At 39.5% G+C, this 16,673-nt stretch overlaps 1 protein-coding gene across 2 annotated transcripts in view; it reads right to left on the bottom strand.

Annotated features, from left to right (window-relative positions):
• Nucleotides 1–12,177, bottom strand: part of EDIL3 (EGF like and discoidin domains 3) — a 389,745-nt gene extending 377,568 nt beyond the window's left edge. Inside the window, exon 1 of one of the 2 annotated variants that reach the window (XM_006734136.3) lies at nucleotides 11,687–12,177. In XM_006734136.3, coding sequence (XP_006734199.1) covers nucleotides 11,687–11,753 — 67 coding nt within the window. In that variant the 5' untranslated portion in view covers nucleotides 11,754–12,177. The remainder of the gene's footprint in view (nucleotides 1–11,686) is intronic. The other variant, XM_006734135.3, reaches the window with a different exon arrangement.
• Between the last annotated feature and the right edge of the window lie 4,496 nt (nucleotides 12,178–16,673).

Here is a 16,673-nt window from a genome sequence, read left to right as displayed (position 1 = left end):
TAAGAATGTATTTGCAAAAATAAATAATAAAAAATAAAAATAAGAATATATTTGCAATATTAAAAAGGATAGACTAATGTGTATGGCATTATTTTAGGAATGCACATCCCAGGAATTCTCTGTTGGGGTTTTGGCAAGCCTGTTGAATAAATATGTAGGCTACTTGGACAGATTCCAAATGAAACAACTAAAATGATGAAAGGAATGGCTTACAAGGACAGATTAAAGGAAGAAATATGTAAAACCTTAGCATGTCAGAAACTAAAGAAGAAACATTATGGTTTACAAATATTTGAAACATGCAAATTTGAGGAAAAAGAATTCTTTGTGCACAAGGTTGCACAATTTTAAGTACGCTGAAAAGGCCAAGGAAATATTCCCCAAGTAATAATGTTTTCCAGTTAGAACCATTTGGACAAATGATCCAAGATGAGCAAGGATTAAGACCACCAAGCAGACATAGACATTCCCAGTAACCTAAACTATGCTGACCTCAAAATACATAGAGGCCCATCTGGATAGGATGAAGTAGGTCAGGGCACAACTACAAAATCTTCCTATCCCCCAGATGTGCTTTAAATTTAGAAAGGCTCTTTCCTTGGATTTGGGCTTTTCTCTGTAATTGTGCTATAGTGAAGTGAGTCCTGGACTTGGATCTGTAAGGCCTAGTTTGAGTACTGACCACTTAACCCTATTCTCATCTATATCCTCATCTGCCAATGAGGATAATGATAACCCCCTAGACGGTTGTGAGGTTTAAAAGAGCTGTTACATATGAAGACATATTTTATGTGCTTAAAAGCAGTGCCCTTAGTCAGATATATCAATTATTATAATGAGCTCAACGTGCAAAAGCTGTAGGATGAGGACTGTCTAAGAGCATGAGGCTTGGGACTAGGCCAGTCTTGTCTTCCTGCCCTAGAAAAAAAATCAGCTCTTCGCTGAGTCACTGTTTACCCACAGCCCTCTTAACTGGATACTGTTTTCTCTCCCAAAGCTGCCAGACCTGAGATATGGCCTTAGTCTTTCCCACTCCTCAAAGCAACTTTCTGAACATTCTTTCTCCTTCCTCTCAAAAACAAAAAAAACCCCACCTAGTTTTAATTTCATGTAACAGATCTCTGTTCCCCAATACTACTCCCGTATTACAGTTATCTCCTGATCTCTGCAATATATGCCCTCATTCCTTGGAGATTTCTATTCCTGGTTCACTGTCATTCTCTCCAACATTTCTTCTTGTATAACTTTCTGGAATTTCAATACCCACATAAATGATTTTTACAACATTCCTTGACTCTTCTAATGATCTTGTCTTCTATCCTCCTTCACCATAATCCCTATGGTTATGCTCCAAAATTTACAATTATCAATAGTTGTCATTCCCATATAATTTCTGCAGTGCCCCATAATATTTTAGGACCCCCAACTCAACCTTTCAGCTACACCAGGATTTCCAATGGGTCGTACTACCTTCTGACAACACTCCGATTTTCTTAGTTGCAGGGATAGGAATGGGACTTTGAAAACTACCTTAGTTTGGGACTTAATGAAGCAAAAATGGTAAAAAGCGTCTGGGCCGAGAAATTCATAAATGTTGAATACCCCTGAAAATGGAAAACCACAGAGACTGAGAAAAGAAGAAAGTTAAGTAGGACTAAAAATTAGAGTAATGACAAGAGTGAGTCTGTGGGAATGAAAGGCAAAGAGAGGTAGAAAGATGATAATTCTGGTAAGAGAAAGTCTGAGAAATTTAAAGTACTGGTAGTTGAGCAAATCATGTGATGAGAAAGTCTATTGAACAGCATTGCCAATAGGTTCCTAAAAATGGAGATGGGAATCATTAGTGTTGGGAACCTGGTTAAAAGGGTCACAAGCTCATGCATGAAAGATTTTTAAGTGGACAAATGTGAGAGAAGAAAGAAGGATCTGAAGCCATTGAGAAAGTTTAGGATGTCATTATGGTTAGTAAGTAACAGGCTCCCTAGAGGAAAGGAGGTGTTCTAGGCTGATGGCAAGAAAGTGTTCATGTGGGAATGAGAGGCAGTTTGGAACAGTTTTTGAAAAAGCAATAGTATACCAATACCTCATCCTCATCTTATGAGTCCAAGAACTGAGAAAAAAGTATAACTATAATTACCACAAGTAAAGTGGTATAGCACAAAAGAGGAAAAAGTATGCTGGAATCAGAATGTGTGGAGTTAAGTTCAAACTCATTGGTTGCTTGAATTACAGATCATGTGACTTTCTGAACCTCAGGTTCCTTATCTGATAAAAGAAATTAAGAATGCCTTCTCTGCTTATGGTCCATAGAATAGAGATGGAAAATACTTAAGAAATTTTCCCTATTGTTTTATTATTATTACTCTAGGGGAATAAATATAATAATGTGGAGGTCTGTTTACACTATTAAGTATTATACAGATGTGCAGTGTTATTAATAAGGTGATCTCAGATTGTATAATTTTCATCATTTTGTAAAATGTTGAAAGTTAACCAATCAATATTAGTTAAAAAAATAAGCCATCTTTTGGTAAAATAATTGTTAAAATAAACCAGGAAATATAATTTTCTAGCTGATGTGGTTTGAGACCCTTTGGTGCTTTTGTTTGGCTAAAATTTCTTAATGGGTTTACATAGAAATAAAATTAAATGACGATAGGCTGTAAGGCAAATTAAATAACTTCATTAAGCTAGCAGAAATAAAAACCTTGTTAACCTTTAAAATCACTTTGTCCTACATTATATATCTTAAAATTACAGAGAAAGCATGCTCTTACACATCATACTGAGTAACAATGAAACAATGCAGAGGAGCAACGGAATCCTAGAAAACTAAAAAAAAAAAAAAAGTATAAAAATCATGTTGCAATAAACTGAATGGCAAGACTGAAGAAAATGAGTTTTGAATCATTTTCACAAGTGTTCCTCTTCTTTTCCCTACCTTTGCTGTTCTTCCTAGTGATGCATGATTCTGAAAGACACCACTCTTTCTGACCAAAAAGAGCATACTCCAGCCTTTATTTCTGAATGTGAAAAGAGGTATCCCATTTTACCAACTAAAATTAGAAAAATTTAAAAATATTGTCCCAAGAGAAGAAATATAATTTACCCTTTCCAAAATATCTACCAGTTAAATAGTAAGAGATATGAAGTATGTGTTTCATAAATAAGAAAATCATCTAACAAACTATCCCCATGTGTCACTCATTGACACAGCATGCTTTAGTAGGTAAGAAAGCAGGCTCTAGATTTAACCTGGATTCTAATTCTAACAAGCTACTTGGTAACTGTGAGATCTTGGGAAATGATTTAACCTCTGATTTCCATTTTCTCATTCATATGTAGATAATAACAGTACCTGGGCCCCCACAGACTTAGAAGAATCAGAGTGGTACTTAGAACAGTATGCTCATTGAACAACACAGACTGTAAACAAACAAACAAACAAACAAAATGGTTAAATAAGAAACAAAGCTTTTCAAGTTTCTGAAACTTTTTTTTTAAAGATTTTATTTATTTTATTTGACAGAGAGAGAGAGGCTGAGGGAGAAGCAGATTCCCCCTGAGCAGGGAGCCCAATGCGGGATTCCATCCCAGGACCCTAGGATCATGACCTGAGCCTAAGGCAGACGTTTAACTCACTGAGCCACCCAGGCGTCCCTGAAACTACTTTTGACTTATTTTTTCTGTAAAAGACAAACTGCTGTTTAAAATATGTGGGTACTTCTTGAGGAACACTGATGAGGCAGGGCAGGAATAGCTCTATTCATTTGAATATATACTATCCATTTTGGGTATTGTTGTTGTTTAGTTGGATTGTTTGTTTTGCCAACACCCTTGTGAGCCCTGTCTCTATAGGAAGCACAAAATGTGACACAAGAACTTGCAGTATAAATACTAAAACATTTTGAATGGTAATTTGCTTCTTGTTTGTTCATAGCTGATATTTCAAAAGTTAGTGCTTACAAAATTAAACTATTCAAAGAAAAAGAAAGTTGAATAAACAAGGCAAAATGAGAGTTCAATTAGTGTTTGAAGAGAAAAATGAGGGGAGAAGGGCATGAAAGATGTGAGCACGGATGGAAGACTGATGCCTAGAGGTGGCACACATTACTGGGAGGGAGTCATCAACTTATTTCAAATAAAAATATTCTCCAGGGTTCCCATTTGATTCTTCCACTCTTTTCTGCTCAAGAGTCATGAGCCCATTTTACTCTGGTTGTCTTCATATAATCTTCGGTATAGTAAAAGGTAAATGGTCATCCTGACCTCAGTACAGCAAGAAAAGCCTTAAGAGGATTATTCTGCATTCCCCAAATTAAAAACTTTATCAAATAGCAAACATAAACCTTAAAGAATGCATGATGGCCTAACCCCATTGATAGATTAGCTTCAAATCAACACAATGTCATCTAGCATGAGATTAAAACCCTGGCCTTCCCATTTATGGACTGTTCTACTACGTTATATTATTCTTAAAAGAGATCAATCAGTCTGATGCAGACCTGTTTTAGAAAAGAGAAAAAGTAAAGCTAAGAAATAGACTCAATCTTCTTTTTCCACAGCAACAATCACATTCGAAAGTACTTTAGTACTTGGAAAAACCCTTCACTTCAATTCTTGTACTTATAGCCTCCATTCTGCTTCATGCACACTATTAAACCTCTTGTTGAACAAATCCTACACAGTTACTATCACTATAATAATGCATATTTTAAAAAACAAAAGAGCAACACATTTTCTTCTAAAATATAACCAAGTAATTGCAGGACATCTTATCTGCATTCTGTGGTCTACCTCTTTTGTACAAAATTGAGTCCTGTATTTCCTAATACTTTCATTCATTATTTTAGGGGAAAAAGGATCAATAGAAAATATATAATAACATATTTTAGGGGAAAAAGGATCAATAGAAAATAAATAATAACATCTATAATAAAATATATAATAACAAGAATGATGGGAAAATAGCATATTAAACAAGTAAATTCTTTGGATATCCATCTCTTCTACCATTAAGCAGGTTTTCCAAGCTTAAACATTTTTGACAAAATCTCTTCAATAATGCATGTATTTTACTGCCTTTATACCCCCAAATGTTTAACATATTGCAGTGAGTCTTTGTCTAGGATGCAAGGCCAATATGGGTACTAATTATTATAATATTCTTTCACACGCTAATGCCTTATGGCCTTTATACTTAGCCCCTCCCCCCATAAATGTCCCTGGTTTTTCACACTGTAAGGTATCACTGCTTTTGCATAGAATTTTTAAGGCCTGGGGCGCCTGGGTGGCTCAGTTGGTTAAGCGACTGCCTTCGGCCCAGGTCATGATCCTGGAGTCCCAGGATCGAGTCCCATATCGGGCTCCCTGCTCAGCGGGGAGTCTGCTTCTCCCTCTGACCCTCCTCCCTCTCATGCTCTCTGTCTCTCATTCTCTCTCTTGCAAATAAATAAAAAATTAAAAAAAAAAAAAGAATTTTTAAGGCCTGTTTCGGTCTAATAGCTGCCATGGTTTTTTGCTCTGATTAAGACTGACCTATTACCTCATATGCCTTTCATTGTCTGGATCCAGTTTATAGAAAGCCCAGGAACTTAAAAACCAAGAGACATTGACTTTTCTATATGATCTAAGTATTAATGCATTATCTATTTTAGGTGGTCATGAGTTTTTGATGTTTTCTCCTAGTTTCTCAGCTATGTGCTACAGGCAAAGCAAGAGACTTCTCTACAAGTTGGATGGATCTGTTATTGCCCAGATAATAGTTTCAGGCAGGACATTTGTTATCAAATCAAGGCATAAAATCTCAAGTTGCTCCATAATTAAGATCCTAATTTATTTCCATTTATGTTTTAAAACTCAGGATTTAGTAATAGAGGCTTCACCTTATCATGTTTTTTTCTTTTTTCTTTTTTTTTTTTTAAAGATTTTATTTATTTATTTGACAGAGAGAGAGACAGTGAGAGAGGGAACACAAGCAGGGGGAGTGGGAAAGGCGGAAACAGGCCTCCCACCAAGCAGGGAGCCAGATGCGGGGCTTAATCCCAGAACCCTGAGATCATGACCTGAGCCAAAGGCAGTCGCTTAACCAACTGAGCCACCCAGGCGCCCTGTATCATGTTTTTTTCTTCGCACACACACAAAAAGTAATGGCCAATTCCACAATGTTTTGGAGATTTGCAACCTCTTAATAATCATGGCAGAATTTTACAGTGAATTAGGTGCCCTAGTCGCTATCCAGCAAAGAAATGTTGAGAATGCAGGAGAAGAGGGGAAAGATGAAGATGGAGAAAAATGAAAACAATTTTTATTTTAGGAGGACTGACTCAGAAAGGATGCCACTGGAGACAGACTGTTTGGCATGATGTCAGCAACTGTGTAAGAAATGGTGCAATGGCGAATCTGTAACCCAGTTTGAAGGGCTATATCAGCAGATGCTAGAACTAATTTGAAAGGAATGATTATCAGTTAAGGATCAATTAAAAATAAATAAATGGGGCGCCTGGGTGGCTCAGTTGGTTAAGCGACTGCCTTCGGCTCGGGTCATGATCCTGGAGTCCCGGGATCGAGTCCCGCATCGGGCTCCTTGCTCAGCGGGGAGTCTGCTTCTCCCTCTGACCCTCCCCACCTCATGCTTTCTCTCTCTCTCAAATAAATAAATGAAATCTTTAAAAAAAAAAAAATAAATAAATAAATAAATAAATAAATAATGTCAAGTCACTAAAAGCTATTGATATACAATAGGCTCGTATATAAGGATTAATAACTGGTTAAAATGGATACTGACAAAACTTTATTTATCATGCCATTTAGTCTCTTTTGGCCACATGACTTATGTTAATTAGATACTTGCAAGCTCCAGGAAAAATACACTTTTACCATTGTGATAGAAAAGGATAACTAGTGATCTCTTACCAGTACTATAGATGTGTATAAATGTACAATTGAATTTATATCCATGCAAATCAATGTAACAGAATTTTCTATTTATAAAACTTAGAGTTGGTATGGAGAGTATGCTTAAAAGTATGCTAAAAATTTCAGCAATAATTGTTTCACGGCAAGTACCTCATAGCTCTATGTGCATTTCCTTGGATGGTACTCCAGAGACCCCTGAAAAATAATGGTTCAACCTAGACATGCACTTGTTTGTGGCAGTTAGAGTAACTCTGTTTCCAAGTTTAGAAACTATGGTAAAAGCAGTAGGTTCTTACAATTCACCTTCCCTCTCTTTCTCAGGAGAGCACTGAAAACTAACAACATCAGTTTCATACAGAGCAGAAAGTCACTTTCCATGGATTTGCAGATTCACCTTTACTGGTTTACTTCTTCTACTTTTTCCATCTTTCCTTTAAAATATCTCCATTGATTATCCTGACACCTGCTGGCAAGGGCACAGTTGATCCTTGTTGGCTTTTCCCCACTTCCTCAAATCAAAGACTTTTTGGAGGTATTTTCAGTGACAACTAAGTGGTAATTTATTCAGTTTAAGTATTTATAGTACTTAATTTCTAACATTATCACATAACCATGAGAAAAATTCCCATACTTATTCTATTTCACATGGGCAACCATTTGACTCTTTGTATATAAATACATGTTTGTTTTGATTAACAAAAGATACTATAATCATTACATGGGCTATGATTAAATAAACAAACAAAAAACATGCCAGGTGTCTTCCTTACAACACATATAAGAATTGAATAATAGGAATGGCTGGGTTTTGGTTTTCTATTTTTTTCATAATAATATCAGTTTACAAACTACTTAGGAATAAACTCAACTATGTAAAAAGTAAATTGATCAGCTATGAAAAGTCATGCCATTAATTATGTATTTATAAAATTTGCTATTTGTTTCTCAGTGTCTACTCATGATGATTTACTGTCTTGAACTGAGTTCTGAAGCCTGCACTGTTTTATGGGGTTTTTTGGCAAGAATATGATGAACCTACTACAACATATATCATACTCAAAGCTATTGCACCTGCACGTGTACTCAGTAAACAAGAAATACCAGAATTAAATTCTTAGGCTTTATGAAACTCTCATATCGGCAGGTTTTTAAAATTGTGCACAAATGATAAGATACACAGTCCATCCCATTATGCAAAACCTTCAAAAAGATTAAAAGTTTTAAAAATAAATTACCTAATTGAAATTTTTATCTTAGTATCAGTAAAATTAAGACTATGGACTACTAATTTAGAATCTAGGAACTGGCAAACTTATATTTTCTAATGGTTTTGAGTAACCAAGCTATTTTATATTAGTATTGTATGTTTTATCCCTTTACTTTACATTGCTATAGTTTTGTGAGAAAGAAAAATCACATGTATCTGGCAATAAAAGCAAACTTTATTAAAATACTAAAATACCCTAGATCCTGAATACATGTTTTATACGAACACTGATCTTAGGATATTTGAGAAAAACACGAGAGAGTTTTAATTTAGAGTACAGAAGTGAAATACATTTGCCTGGTTTTGAAGGTCTTTGTAACTTTAAGACCATAGAAAGAAGAAGGTAGCATTTCAATTTTTTAACCATAATTTTATTATTATAAATGTTTTCCCAAAACCATATGCATATTTAAAACAAAATGCATTTCAATTCTAAAGAAACATTTCAAGAATAAGCAAAAAAAGCTTTTTCAGGAACGGGGTGGGGGTGGGGGGGGTTGGGCAGGGAATGTGTGCTGTATCACCACAGTGTATGGAATGGCCAAGATTTTGCATTAGTGTCAAACTGTCAGAACAGGATACTTAATCTTCACTTTATTATTTTTAGTTCACCAGTTCAAAATTATTTTTAGGTGCTTCATTTGGCATCTGAATTAGCACTTATTTTTAAAGTACAGAATTCATGGTCATGTAAATTAAGTAACGAAAACACTAATGTGTAATCAATTTTTAAAAACACAAAAAACCTGTTATTTCAGTGTAAATATTGCTATACTAATTATAGAAACATACTGTTATTATCTTGAGTGAGACTGTTCAGGTACTAATTTATTCTCACGTAGAATAACTAAAAAACACCATTGATTAAAAAAAGGAAATTCAAATGCCAATGATTCATAGTATTTAGGACATGTCTAGACATTTTTAGACAGTGCCATTTGCTTAAAGACTTCAGGCACCAACTGCAGGCACAGGGACAGATTGCATAAGATGTCACGTGCTTGCTGCAACTGTATGCATGTTATTGGATTTTTCAGAGCAACCCACAGTGATGAATAATTTAAGAGTTAATAAAATATTCAATCTGACTGATCCATTGGTTTAATTTTAAAATAAAAACGACTAATAAAAGAAATTACCAAATCCCAATCATGCACGTAAATTGCCACCCACACAGGGAAACACCAATTTCTAAAAGGCTACATTAGATAAACGATGTCCAGGGCAGAGGGATGCAAGGGAAATTCTCAGTGTTAACACTGGCTTCAATAAGTTTACTTAAAGTTTAATTGTTCGGAGCTGTCACACAAGCTGCACTCTGCCTTCTGCAGGGCTGAAGGAGAAATTAGAAAGGTGCAAGTTTAACAAAAGGACTCACGGAAAATGGTCCGTTTCTTTCCTAAAGCCCTCTTTCCCTCTAATCACAGGATGGCTGGAAAAAAAAAAAAGGGGTGGGGGGAGCAATCTACGAAAAGAATATGGAGTACACCGCTGCCCGATTATTGTCTAGGAGCGGGAATGGAGAACCCTAGCAAAATCGGCGTGGTTGGTTTGTCTGGCAGAGTAAGCTGTGCCCTAGGCGTGGGTATCTTTAGGAGGCAGAGCTACCCACTGCAGTGAGCCAAGACTCACCGCGCCCCAGGGTTCCCGCAACCAGACCGAGTGAGGACAGCGTGGCCACGCACGCTAGACACATTATCCTCCTCCACCCCCGCCACCCTCCACCTCGGCTCGGGGACAGATGGTGGCTGCGGTGGCACGGTGTAGGTGCGTGTGAGTGGGTGAATGTGCGTTTTCGTGTTTGGGGTGGGAACGGAGGTGGGGAAGGAAGGAGGAGAAGGTAGTGCCTGCAGTTCGTCCCTTCCCCTTCCTGCTAAGGGATGAAAGTGCTGAAGAAATCCAGATGGGAAATAAGAGAAAGGAAAAATAACAGTGGTGGGAGCCCTGTCTTTTCCATATCGCTGGGGAACTCAGCCGAGCAACTACAAAGCCATTACCATGCCTTAACCTTCAGTGGAGTGGCTGCCTCTGCCTGATAACTGGAAGGGCACTTTGTAAACGCTGGCAAGGCACACACCTACACACACGCTACTCGCTGGGGAAAATAGCCACGTTCTGGGGGCGGGAGGGAGGCCGAGGCAAAGCACGGCCATGGATCGCCACTGGCAGGGCAGTGAGGGCATCCAGGAACACCAAGCTTCTTGGGCAAACAGTAGCCCAAGAGCTCACAATTTTCCTATGAAACAGATAAATGGATGGATGCAGGCATGGATGGTGTAGAATACTCACGCAGTGTGAATTTCAAATGAATTCAATTCGAGTCAACGCTTTTAATTCAACTATCCTTTTTTTTAGAGGCACAGCATTTAAAACCCCGTAGTGCACTCAGCTCTCCACTTGAAGCAGCCTGCTAAGGGTTGTATTACCCTTGGACCCCTTAGAAGGGGCCGCCCCTATCCGTGAGTGCAGAAGGGGCGCAAGTCCCTCTTGCGCGGTCTCCCCAGGGCCCCCTGTCGCTCCTCCTGCCCTTTATCGGCGCCAACTTCAGCCCCGACCCGCGAAGTGACGCGGCCGGGACAAGGGTTCATATGGACAAGCCACCCTTCGCAAAGGACCTGAAATTCGTCTATACAACTCAGTAGGAGACGCATCTAAGTCCTGTAATTTTTTGTAGGCTGGTTTATTTCACACAAGTCATGGAAAGCACAACCAGACCAGCTCTTACAACTTTTCTGCTCTTGGGAGGGGGAGCGAGGATGCCTCGCACTGCAAGATTCTCTATTACCAAGAGTTACGCGTGTACACTGAGGGGTACACGGAGGGAGTGCTGAGCCAAGCTCAGAGCCCCTGAGGTTAGAGGAGAGGCGGTTCTTGTGGTTTTTCTGTAATCTACGCAGCGCGTCCTGCAAGGGAAGGCGGGAGAAAGCCGAACTGACTTGTCAGACCCGTCTCCACCTCGCCCACCTCCAGAACTCCCAGGGCCAGGTTTGGATTTGCAAACCTCTCAGCCCCGGCCCACTTCGGAGAACTGCACCCGGGGGACAGACGGCCAGGCGGCTCTCCAGCCTCTTCCCGTTTCAAGCGGATGACGCCCGCTAGCTTGCTTCCCAGCTCGGGCCCCCACGGAAGCCCCGCCCGCTGCCCGTAGCTAGCATCACCGGGCATTGCCCAGGGAGGTTTCGAGCAGTGACCAGTTGGCTCAGTGAGCCGAGGAACCTCTGGTTCCCAAGAGCGCCGTTCCCTCCCCCTGCCCTCGGTCCCCGTCTTTCCTCGATCTCACCTCCGTACCCTCTCACCCTCTTCCCCGCTCAGCCCCACGCACTCCGCTCTGACTTTGCGAGCACTTTTCCGAGGCACCCGGGGCGCGCCGCCTCCTCCGTACCGCCCGCGGCGCTCACCACCCCTGGCGCGCCCCGGGGACAGCCTCCAGCCCCCTGCGCGGCATTTCCCAGGGGACTCCAGCCTGTCCCGCACCTAGCGGCCCGGGCCCCGCCGCCTCACCTTTGCAGAACTGCGGGACACCGAGGCTGAGCCCGATCAAGAGCCAAGCGGCCACCGAGCGCTTCATGATTCCGTCCCCGAACGTGACCTCGGCTGGTCAGGGGTCCTAACAGAGGGCAGTGTCGCTGAGGTGGCACCGCAGGGCAGCGGCAGACCCCGCCCCTGCCGGAGAATTCAAAAAGATGTCTTCTGCCCGCAGCACTACCTTAAACAAATTCTTGGAGAAGGCGAGAAAGAGTGGTGACCAAAGAGAGGAATCTTTCCTCCCCTTTTGCCTGCGCTCCGGCGCAAGAAGGTGGGCGATCTCTGAGGAGCCGCCGCCGGGCTCAGCCTCCGCTGCGGGTGGGTCCCGGCTGAGGCGCGGCGGGCGGGGCGGGGCGGGGCGGGGCGCGGGCTCCCGCGGCGGCTCCGGGTCACCCGCGCCTGTGGACCGGCAGACCGTGTGCTCGGCTTGCTCCGCTCTCGCCGCCGCAGCTGCGGGGCTTCTGACTTGGAGAACAATGAAGCGTGAGCCAGCGGGGAGCGAGCCGACGGCCGGGTGCGCACTGTGTACAAACAGAGGCGGCGTGCGTGTGAGCCTGAGCTTCGCAGGCGCGCTCCCCCGGTGCCCGCCAGCTTCCCCCATTCCCTCCCCCAGTCTTCCCCTTTTTCCTACCTCTTCCCTACCCGCCCCCCCCCGCCCCCGTGGCTCCTTCTACTGGAAGAGAAAAGGGAGACAACTGCAGCCACACCCTGGCACCTGCCACCACCTCTAAAGTTCCTACATTGCCTGTACCTTCTCCGCACACGCCAGAGACTCTAGGGTTAAGGGAAGCACTTTGGTGTCTGAGATTCTCTTGGTTCCAGCATTGACTTTACAATTAACCACGTTAAGGATGCCCCTGAAGTTCTCAGTATAGCCAGGAAAATAAGTTAAAGAGATTTTGAAAAGTGACTCTTGGGGCACGAAGCTGCGTGAGAAATGGAACCCTGCAAAGTGAATTGCTCCGATTCTCAGGAAATGCAACCTAGTCAACAGCCAGACTCTAATCAGCTAAGACAAGGCTGCTCTGTTGTTCTGTCTGCAGTTTAGTTAGCTCTAGGGCTGGGAGAGTGGGTTGTGAGTTTATCTGTTCACATGGGCAAAAAGGTGAAGGCCTGGGGCAAGCCAGTACGAGACACGTGTCTTGTTAGGACACGTTTCAGATGAGAAATAATGGGGAGAATTTGGGCACTGTACAAGAAAAAGAGAAGGCAAGGACAGATTCTTGAAGTATCACTAAGGTGGGTCAAATTTTTCTGCTATCCACCCAAACCAATATAAATGGACTGGTTTTTCTTGCAGTGAAAGAGACTGCAGAATACTGACCATAGCTTAAAATAGTGCTTTCTCCTCTGTTTTTACGTTAGAATGATTGCTTAATGTACATGGATTTGATTCCATCAGTTGCAGGTACCAAAATGAAACACAGCTCTCTTTTCTTCTTCTAGAGAAGGCTGTAGAGAGAGAGAACCACAGGAAAAAAAAAAAAAAATTGTAGGACACATTCTTGAAAGCAAGCATTTGAAATGAGAACATACTCAGAAAGATAACAGGACAATTAGTCCTACAACTTCATCTCCTTTACCTCCTTGAGTCCTTTAAACTTCAATTTCTACCTTCCTTTTGGAATTTGAAGTGAGATCAAGGATGCAAGGTTGATAGAAAAGTAGTACTGCATGTTGCTATGGAGGAGTTAAGATACTGTACCACTGGCAAACAAAAACAAAACAAGAGAAACAACAAAAATTATGTCAAAGCAAGTTTTGTTTCAGATCTCATGTGCTGGGGGAGGGTTAAATTTTTTTTTTTTTTTGCTAAGGGAAAGAGGGAGAATCATTTATTTACTATTTTCATGCTTAAAGCTATAGATGTTAGAATAGAACACCACTGTCCAGAACTATAGCAAGAAACTTTTAAACAATCAAATTCCAACTTTCTCCCATGTCGTTATTACTTAATTCTGAAAGTAAGCCTTCAGTCATGCTGCGGCATGTCCATCATAAAGTACCTCTAACATTTTGAAATGAGATATTTAAAATTAGTTTTAAGGTTTTATTTCTAAAGGATAGTACTAAATCTCAAAAATATAAAATCAGAAGCCAGTGTCTTTGTGATGACAGAGTAAAGAAAAAAGTGTGCCGCAAAGATTTTATTTTCCTACTTTATTCTGTTTGTTCCCACTTTTCCGATAATATGTGACCTTAATGAGCATGTTAGGAAGTTAATTTTTTGGCAACAGTACATGTTCTAAAATTTTATCTTTCTTTTAATTTCAACTGTTAAAAAAAAAAAAAACCTCCAGGAAAGCACAAAACTGCATTAAAATGCATATTCTATGACCAAATACCTGGAGGTGTGGTGTAAATGCCATTCTGTATTTTCTGGTAGATGACTTGTAAAATATGTCACCAGCTTAATGCTTTTATTTCCATAAGTCCCATTTTCAGTCTAAATTTGATACACAGTCTTAGATCCATATGCATAGATTCTATGTAGGTACCCCTTCTTTTTTCCCCACTTATCAATAATGATATGTACCAATAAGACTTTCATTTTGAATATTCCAGGCACTTTACCTAATTTACATTTATAGGACTTATTTCACTCTTACTAAATTCATATATTGCCTCTTCAGAAATGGAATATAAGAAATGTTAAAAGACCACAAGAAATAGATTTTTTTTTTTAAAAAAGGACAAAATTCTGTTATGACTCTTTTACCTCACAGAAAGCACCAAGGGACCTTTACTAATCATGTATGATCTAGTCTACAGTTTCTAGCTTCTCTAAATATGTGTCTGAAGTGTCAAAAATCAATCTATACATCATTTGAAACAGCACTTCCCAAATATTTTCTACAGACTTACTTTCCCCAAGATGTTAATAAGTTTTTGGGGAAAAAGAGGTTCCATGGTCAAATAATTTTGGGAAATATTGCATATCAAAGTAGCAACTTGAAGATTTGGTAAATGTCAACATATAAAAACTTTGAAATGTCCTATGGTTAAGAAACTTTTCCAAAAGTCTTTAATCCAGTATTTTGCAAACTTTTCTTTTTTCACCATGACAGGCTTTTTCTCAGAATACTTGGTAAGATATTATAGATTTAGTGCTATAAGGAAAACAACTTGGTAAATATTGCCTGAAAATAAAGCAAAATAAAGAATCAGCAAAACAAACAAAAACAAGACTGAGGGAAGTTTACTGGTTTTCAAGAATTCTTCTCATTGGCTCAGAGCTTGGATTCTGGAATGGTACATATCTGAATTGAAATACTATGTTTACCACTATGACTCCTGAAACTCTCAAGTCAGTTAAAGGCCAGGTCTCAGTATTCTCAACGGTAAAATGGAGTAAAACTCATAGTGGTAGTTTATTGTAGTGCACAAAAGAGCCTAGTCCAGTAATGAGTCCACAAATGAAGACGATGATAATGAGGAATAAATAAGAATAATCACATATGGAACTCCAAAAGACTTTTCCTCAAAAGCTGATTATCTCCATTCTTCACTTGTCACCCCCAATAAATTACATGGAAAATTTTAAATTTACCTTTTAAGTTGTCAAGCAACAAATAACACTAAATAGAGTATTTCTGTAATTATTTCCATAATTGAATATTTAGAAATAAACTAGATACAGGAAGGGTCTTAGTTTGTTTGATCAAGTTACACTCAGTACTATTAAATCTTTAAAATCATTTTCCATTTAAAAACTATTTTACATTTACAAAAACTTTATTTTCTTTAATATCCTAAATGCTCTGGATTAAAAGTTGGATTTCAGCTTTGTGAGATACAAAGCAGAAAACTAAGCCAAGCTTACCTGGATGTATGACCTGAAGAATTGTGAGTTAAGAGATTAGTGTTGTTCTAAACTGCTAAATTTGTGGTAACTTGTTACAAGCAACAAGAGAAAACTAATACAGTAAATTAATACATTAAATTAGCTCCTGTCTAGAGAGAAGGAATAAGGCACAGATTGGTTAGATAAATTGTCCAGGGTCTCAAGTTAGCGTGTGTTGGAGCCAGTAAATGAACCTAAGCAGTCTGAATCCAGAGCCCACTCACTCCACTGGCAACAACTAGGGAGACTCAACTGCATGCTAAACACTACTACATTTTTTACATGTATTGCTTTGCTAAATCATGCCAACAACCTTTATGAGGTGAACATTATTATCATTTCAATTTAACAGTTGAAGAAATCAAGGATCAGTGGTCCATTTTATTTATTTATATTTTCAATTTTAGTTCTAATTTTAACTGTCATTTTTTAGTAGTTTGTATTTTCTCTACCCTTCTTGATGTATCATTTTAGAGGATATTTTGCTCAAATGTAGAGTTCCAAGGACACTTTTAAACTGTCTAAAATAGGGGCAGCTGGGTGACTCAGTAGGTTAAGCACCCGACTCTTGATTTTCAGGTCATGATCTCAGGGTTATGATCTCAGCATCCTGAGATTGAGCCTTGTGTCAGGGGCTCCACACTCAGTGGGGAGTCTTCTTGGTATTCTCTCTCTCCCTCTCCCTCTGCCCACCTCCCGCCCCGGCTCTTGCTCATGCACACGCATGTGTGTGCTCTTTCTCTCTAAAATGAATAAATCTTTTAAAAAGTTGTCTAAAATATTTGCATAATTTATAACACTTTTTTTCATTGATCTCCATAAACACCAAGTTAATTCTTTCTTTTAATCCTCTGCTCATGGTGTTATCCTCATCTGAAATGACCTTCTACAAATTATAATTAGCTGAATTCCTACCTCCCTTTAATACCTCCTAAAATTATTCCAGCACTACAGAACATGATCCTTTTAGAATTAACAATTTTTGTTTTTCTCTAGTTGTTTCATCAGTGTTAGCCTTACCTTTCCAAATAATTACAAATGGTTCTTGCTATGAAGATAACTGCTTGCCTTAGACATACCTGAGTGTTATGTTTTAAACTTCTTTAGTCTTCCCACTAT

This window comes from Leptonychotes weddellii, chromosome 7 (genome assembly GCF_054177405.1).
Source record: "Leptonychotes weddellii isolate Sample4059 chromosome 7, ASM5417740v2, whole genome shotgun sequence".
Taxonomy (NCBI): Eukaryota; Metazoa; Chordata; class Mammalia; order Carnivora; family Phocidae; genus Leptonychotes; species Leptonychotes weddellii.
This window is presented reverse-complemented; position numbering and strand designations above follow the sequence as displayed.